Genomic DNA, 7,726 nt, shown 5'->3' with positions numbered 1-7,726 from the left:
AGCTCCAGGCAGCAGAGATGGGCAGGGGAGGAGGGAACTGCTCAAGGAAGCCCTGTTGTAGGGGAGATATCGGCACCTCCCAGCCACCCCCGCAGTGCAGATGTCTTCCTTGAGCAACCCAGCCCAGCCCTTGGACCTCACTGCCATGGGTTCTCAGGTGGGAGTCACCTTTCTGTCCAGCAGAGCAGCAGAAGAGGCGAAGGGCATCCCTTCTGCCACGTGCCCATTTCTGGTGATCAGCAATCGGGACGAGGGCAACTGTCCTGCCTTCTCACTGTCCGGGAGGTGGCATGCACAGCTGGGTGAGGGTAACGCTGTCCTGAGGGCTTGGCTGCCTCTGCCCTGGCCTCTCTCAGCCAGGCCCTCACAGTATTTTTCCTGCTTTATCCACACATCTGTTTAAACTTATATTTTATCGCTGTCAGCCTCCCCGGGGAGGGGAATTTCAGCTGCAGAGTCCCACACTGATCTTGTTCATCCATTCCTGTAGTTTGTCCATGGAAATAAGTGTCCCAGCTTTCCTCTAAGCTGTGGGGCTGTGGGCAATGCAGTCTGTGGGGCTGGGGAATGAGTCAATTTTCTCTTACTGAGGTGCAAAAATTAGGACAATGAGCTTCTCCTTTGGGCATCCATCCAAGCTGTGAGCTGCCCTCCAGGATTGAAATCTGTCCCGTAGCACCACTGTGTTATCTGAAAGCCCCACGGAGAAACACAGAGACTCTGTGGCTGAGGAAATGCTGTTGGGTTGGTGAAAGGAGCCCTGTGTGTCCTTGGCTAGAAGTGGGTGCCGAGACCTTCAGAAAGGGTGAGACATTTCATGGTCTGAGGTAGATCCCTCTGCTCTCAGCAGTGTCTGGTTGCAACATATGAGTGTGATGACCCTCCCTCTCATGAGGCTGCAAGGGCTTGTCAGCTGGGAATAAGATGGATGGACAAACCACGTTCCCCAACTCTGCTCTAAGCCACAGGCAATCATCCTGCTTTACAGGACTCACTCTGTTCTCCTTGAGTGTGGCAGAAATGCTGAGTGTTTTTGACATGCAAGAAAACTCCCCAGGTGAGATCTGGGGAGCTGTAAAGAACCTCAGACTTCTCAAACTGCCTTCTGGAATCTTAGTTCCTTAGCACAGAGAGTGCTGATGCTGACAGGCCCTTCTGCATTAGAAGTGCTTTCATCAAAGTAGAACACCAGGGTTGGTCCCTGACTCCACCGTCCCATGAACGCACTGCTGCAGAGCAGCGTGGACTCCTCGGCAGCGGGCAGGCAGAGGCCCTGCTCCTCCCGCCACATTCAGCCAGCACGGACCAGAGCTCCAGCCATGGAGCTGAGGAAGGTCTCCTGGAAAATGAACAGGGGTGTGTGCAGCAGGGGCAGAGTCCATGGGAAACGGATTTGATTTTGCTTAGAGAAGTCTCCCCTAACTTACTGTGTTTTCCTGCTTGAGCAGGTTGCCCAGAGACAGCAAATGTCGAACAACAGCTCCATCACCCAGTTCCTCCTCCTGGCATTTGCAGACACACGGGAGCTGCAGCTCTTGCACTTTGGGCTCTTCCTGGGCATCTACCTGGCTGCCATCCTGGGCAACGGCCTCATCATCACCACCATCGCCTGTGACCACCGCCTCCACACCCCCATGTACTTCTTCCTCCTCAACCTCTCTGTTCTTGACCTGGGCTCCCTCTCCATCACTGTTCCCCAATCCATGGCCAATTCCCTTTGGGACACCAGGACGGTTTCCTATGCAGTATGCATTGCCCAAGTCTTTCTGTTTGCCTTCTTGGTCGGAGCAGAGTTTTCTCTCCTCACTGTCATGTCCTATGACCGCTACGTGGCCATCTGCCAACCCCTGCACTACGGGACCCTCCTGGGCAGCAGAGCTTGTGTCCACATGGCAGCAGCTGCCTGGGGCAGTGGGTTTCTCAATGCTCTCCTGCACACGGCCAATACATTTTCCCTACCCCTGTGCCAGGGCAATGCTGTGGACCAGTTCTTCTGTGAAATCCCCCCAATCCTCAAGCTCTCTTGCGCAGACTCCAACCTCAGGGAAGCTGGGCTTCTGGTGGTTAGTTCCTGTTTAGTCTTTGGGTGTTTTCTGTTCATTGTAGTGTCCTACATGAAGATCTTCAGGGCCGTGCTGAGGATCCCCTCAGAGCAGGGACGGCACAAAGCCTTTTCCACGTGCCTCCCTCACGTGGCCGTGGTCTCCCTGTTTGTCAGCACTGCCATGTTTGCCTACCTGAAGCCCCCCTCCATCTCCTCCCCCATAATGGACCTTGTGGTTTCAGTGCTGTACTCGGTGGTGCCTCCAGCAGTGAACCCCCTCATCTACAGCATGAGGAACCAGGAGCTCAAGGATGCCCTGTGGAAACTGGCCCATGGGACGCTCTTTCCCTGACAATAACATGCCTCTCTTTCTCTGCACATTTCACAGCGTTTATCTTAGGCCAGAGTATGCTTTTTACTCTTGTGATAGTCCTACTTATTGATATATTTCTGTGTCTACTTCTCTTAGGCTGTGTCTGACTCTTGCACAACACTGTGTCAGATGCGGCCTGTCAGATAACTGCTCTTCAATAAAACAGGATCTCCCACGTTTTCGTGGTTCAACCCTGGCCAACAACTAGGAAAACACAGCCATTTACTCACTTTACATCCCCCTGCAACAACAAGTAGCATAAGGAAGTGCGGGAGAAAAAGGATAAAACAAATCTTGTGGCTTGAGGTAAAGACAGATTAATAGACAAATAACATAAGAGGAAAATAATAATAACGGACAAAAGAATATACAAAATAATTGATGCCACACAAATTGCTCTCATCACCCAATGAATGATTGCCCAGCCTGTCCAAAGCAGCGATCATGGATCACTGCCCCCCAGCCAACCCCCGTTTATACGCTGACCATGATGGCTACAGTATGGAATCTTCCTTTGGCCAGCTTTGCTGCAAAGGTGCAAAGCCTGGAGAAGAGAAGGCTTTGGGGAGACCTAATAACAGCCTTCCCACATCTTCTTGGCTGTCACCATGAAAATGCATCCAGGCTCTTCACTATTGTGCCTGATGGAAGGATGAGGGCCAATGGCATCAGCCGAAACAAATGAGTAAAACTTTCTCCCTGCCAAGACAGGCAAACACTGGAGAGGATTTCCCAGAGAGCTTGTGTCATCTCCATCCTTGGAGCTTTTCAAGCCCAAAATGAAGGAAGCCCTGAGCAACCTGGTCTGACCCCATAGCTGAGCCTGCTGTGAGCAGGAGGGTGGTCTAGAGATCTCCTCAGCTTCCTTCCAGCATGAATGATTCCACATCTCACTCCACCATGGATCTTTTCTTCATGAGGGGAGGGAAATCAGTCAGGTTGCTGGTGACCATTGAAGTCAATCACAAAGTCTGGTCAGATGATCTGGAACTTTCTTGTCCCACTCTGGGCAGAGTTGCTCAGATGCAGCGCTGCTTGGCATGTACCACCAAACATCCCTGATCTTTCCCATTGCTCCACCATTTCCTTTTCACTCTTTTCCCAATCACAAGTTCTTCCCCTTGACCATCCTTGTACCCTTCCATGCAAATAGCCCACCTCTATTTCCTCTTTTCTCCATGGTCCTAGTTTGCCCTCCTTTGTACTTTCATTTGGTGTTTCCGAGCTTCTCACCATGGGAATGTGTACCTTGGTGAACAATGGCATTGATCAAGTGCCTCCTTTTATTATCTATAGTGTCCTGTGATTCCTCATGCTGCTATCTTGTCAGAGGCAGCACATGTCAGGGAGAGCCATCTGCACGCACACATTAACGACTGGCCCAATGGAGCTTCATTCCTGGGGGACCCTGAAAAACTCTGCGATTCAGCAAATGGAAAACTCCCATAGTTTTACAAGGAGAAGTGGCCAGGCCTTGACTGGGGGCAGGATCACCCCAGAGATGAGGGCATGCCGTGACCTGACTGGCCAAGGACTGACCCCGAGGAGAAGGGCCTGGGCATTACGAGGGATGCAACTTTAGCCAGTGGTACATGCGGACCGTGAACTGGACTAGCTGCACACAGGGCTGCATTAGGGGGCACATGGCCACCCAGACAAGGCACTTATAATCCCCCTTGACGCAGCACTGGTGTGGCCACATCTGGACTCGTGTCTGTGTCTCGTGTGTCGTGTGTCTGTGTGCAGGGCTCTCTGTTCTGAAGGAAGGAGGAGGAACTGGAGAAGCTCCAAAGGACGTTGGCCAGGATGGGGTTTGGGGCCTGCGTGGGGAAGCTGAGGGAGCTGGTGTGACGGAGAGAAGACTTCACCGAGAGGTTCAAATTAACAATTTATTTGGAGTTCACTCGCAGGTCCGATACGCCCCTACTGCAAGTTCTTATGGGTACAATGAAAGACTGCACTATTGCAATTTAAGGGGAAAAGAACAAAACAATTCACAGAATACGCTATTACCACCTAACAAGTGATCCCAAAAAGTAACAACACAAACCACCAGCGCACTAGATATGAATACCTTAATGAATGCACAAATCACGATCTTAGATGCTAGACATCATACGTACATTATAAATCACTTACCCCCTCTCTCAGGTAAGGCCACTCAATCCCGGGATGTTACCTTGCACAGCGTCCTGGACAAGGCGGGGCAGAATCTCCTACAGGCCAGCTGTATCTTTGGAAGATCCCCCCACACTTTTCTCCCCAAAACTTTGGACTTAAATATCCTTTTTCCGGGACTGTGCTTGAATGGATTACACTATCTGGGATGATTATCTCTGGTGGTTTGATGGCCCCTCAGATAGCAATGTTTATTTTGTGATGTCTGGTCTCAAACTCACTGAATAGTGGTGGGACTTGACTCAGGGCATTTTGTTTGTTAAAGGCACCATTTGGTTTCAGTTCTTACTGTAATGCAGTGTTGAGACCACCCAGGCTGAGCCATCTCCACAGCTCCCTCCAAGTTGTCTCTGCATAGATAGGGATCAATAAGCCTCTGCCAAGGCGAGATGGAGCTGAGTCGAACAACAGCTCCCTGCATCTCACCTTTTGTGTTCTGGAACCAGTGTAGCCAGGTGCTCCCATTCAGCTGGGCTTCTGTACCTTTTGAAGTGAAGGCCCAGGGCTCTCTAGCAGTAGCCTGCACCTGCTTGAAGGGTGGCTTCAGAGATGGTGGAGCTTTTCCTGGTACTGAGAAGAGATGGAAACCTCAGCAAAGTGCAGCTTGGAAGGTTCCGACTGCATGTGAGGTAAAAGAAATCTCACTCAAATGGTTGCACTGTGGTGCAAGAGGTCACCTGGAGTGAGTCTGTATTAGCCCATGGCTTTGTGTTTCAAGGAACAGCTGGTGAGAGTGGAGAGACATCAGGAAAGCATCATGGGTGCCTGCAGCCTGCAAGGAAAGAGGTGCAGGCATGGGACAGTGATGGTCACTCTGCAGTAGAGATGGCCCAGGGCTCTGGCCAGGCTAAAAAGCCCAACAGCACCAAGGTCTTTGTCCCCTTGGCTATGGCACTTGCCTCTGCCACCAAGGCCTACCAGAAGAAACTTTATTTTGAGGCTCTGGACTTGGTTTCTGCTTCACCATTGCATGGGGAAGCTGGGAGGTGTTGCACAGCCCCCCTACCCTTGGCCTTGCTCACCCTCACACCCCACTACCCCCAGGAAGAGCCCTGAGCCACACCTGAGGGGCAGGATCTGCCTTCCCAGGGCCTGAGGGTCAGGTTTGGCCTTTCTGCTTCATCAAACAAAGCAACAGTTTTCTCCACATTACAGCCACCTGCACAGTGCCTTTGCCTTCCTGCAATCCCAGCCTCCAGCTATCTCCTCTAACGAGTCCATGGGGAGACTTTGTCAGCAGTGGCCCTCAGTGGGGCCCATTAATGCTTCCAGGTACTTGAGTTTTCATTCTGATTTCTTGAGCAGTTTTTTCAATCTTCTCTCAGTATCTGAGGTTCGTGGACTCAGAGCTAAATACGCCATGGGGCTCATTAAAGTACAGAAAGCCCTAAAGACCTATTTCTCTTCCTTCAATTTCCTTCAAGTCTTCAAGACTTCCTCAGCTAATTGGAGCTCTTTCATACTGTAGTTAAGAAGGAAGATTTCAAAGAGAACCTAATTTATTATTATTATTATTATTATTATTATTATTATTATTATTATTATTTTAAATTTATTTTTCAGTTTAGAGAAGAGATGATAGAAGTATTCTGCAATTGATATTGATCCAGAGGTCTGGATGGCTAGGAAAAGCAGTCCCTTGAGGTGACACTGTGTGGACATCCTTGCTCCTCACCCCCACAACCCCACCATCTCTGTCATTGCCCAGTTGGGATTTACATCAGTGTCCTTCCATCAGACTTCTCCACTGGTCTCTGCAGCTGGATGTTACAGCTCCATTGCACCAGCTCCCACCTGATCCCCTTAGAGACCTGGCTGCGCCCGGGCACAGAAGGGTTTATCCTCTTTGCAAGCAAAGCAAAGTAAAGAATAATCATATTTGATAAACACTAAAACACCCTCTGCAGCCATATGCTAAGTACAATCTGCCTCTAATGAGGTTGCTTTTCTACGAGGGATAATCTTATGAGAAATAGGTACGAACAGAGAGGTATAAAGAGTTGGCTACAGGAGCTAATTAGACTGAAGGACAGGCAAACTTTTCACTACGTGAAGCTCAAAGCAGCAGCTGGATGGGTGACAGGAACCTGAATGGACAAAGAGTAAGAGAAGGAGAAAACGGGAGTATAGTAGAAAAGGCCCTTGTCTAGACAGTCTGCACGGAAAAGATGACTTTAGACATGGTCATTGTATCAGGACAGGTGAAAACATAAGAAAGATTAGAGAAATTAAGTACACTGTATAACAGGCAGAGTAGTGGTAATGAAGTTCCAGGGGAAGATTGAGATTTCTGTGGAATATCCTTCTTGAAATGTCATGGGCTTGGTGGAGGTCTCTTGTGAGAGAGGACAAGCCAATGTTGCACCCAACTCTGAAAGAAACCAAAAGTGCAACCCCGGGAACTACAGGCTGTACAAGCTCAGTTTGGTGAGGAGTAAACCATCAGTATCTCTTGGGCGATATTCCTGGGTGCCTAAAAGAGAAGACCACGTCCAAAAGGAGCCAGCCTGGACTTTCAAAGGGTAAATCATGGTTCACCAGTCTGACTGCCTTCATCATGGAGTAACATCATTTGTGCATGAGGGGAGAAGAGTGGATGCCGTTCACTTCAACTTCAGCAAGATTTTTGACATGATCTCTCTTGTACTCAAGTTAGGACAGTACAGTCTGGAAGGGCAGACAAAGGGATGGTCAAACACCAGTTGGATGACGAGGCCGGGAGAGCAATGGTGAAGGGGTCATACCCTACCTGGAGGCCACTGGGACATACTGTGGGGCAGCACACGAAGCTCTCCTGGGCCCTGTTCAGTTTAACACCTGTATCCATGACCCAAAGGAGGTAACTCCCACCATGCTTAAGAAGAACAAATGCCGCATTCTGCACCTGAGATGAAATAATGCTGGACACAATATAGACTGGGAGAGGAGTGGCTAGAAAGCAGCCCTGCAGAAAGGGATCTGGGGGCGCTGGTCGACAGCAGGCTGGATGGGAGTCAGCAGTGTGCCCCAGCAGCCACGAGGGCAAACTGCATCCTGGGGTGCGTCACACACAGCATAAGCAGCTGGTGGTTATCCCACTGTATTGAGCGCTGGTGCGACCTCAACCTTGAGCTCTGTGTGCAGTTCTGGGC

General features: G+C 50.1%; 1 protein-coding gene across 1 annotated transcript; it reads left to right on the top strand.

Annotated features, from left to right (window-relative positions):
- The first annotated feature begins 1,442 nt into the window (after positions 1 to 1,442).
- LOC134509205 (olfactory receptor 14J1-like) lies at positions 1,443 to 2,396 on the top strand. The gene has a single exon (XM_063321683.1). The coding sequence runs from the start codon at positions 1,467 to 1,469 to the stop codon at positions 2,394 to 2,396; it is 930 nt and encodes a 309-aa protein (XP_063177753.1). The 5' UTR covers positions 1,443 to 1,466.
- The last annotated feature ends 5,330 nt before the right edge of the window (positions 2,397 to 7,726 follow it).

Source organism: Chroicocephalus ridibundus, unplaced genomic scaffold, assembly GCF_963924245.1.
Source record: "Chroicocephalus ridibundus unplaced genomic scaffold, bChrRid1.1 SCAFFOLD_84, whole genome shotgun sequence".
In the NCBI taxonomy this organism is placed as follows: domain Eukaryota; kingdom Metazoa; phylum Chordata; class Aves; order Charadriiformes; family Laridae; genus Chroicocephalus; species Chroicocephalus ridibundus.
The sequence above is the reverse complement of the archived record's forward strand: the minus strand, read 5'-3'. Positions and strand labels throughout refer to the sequence as shown.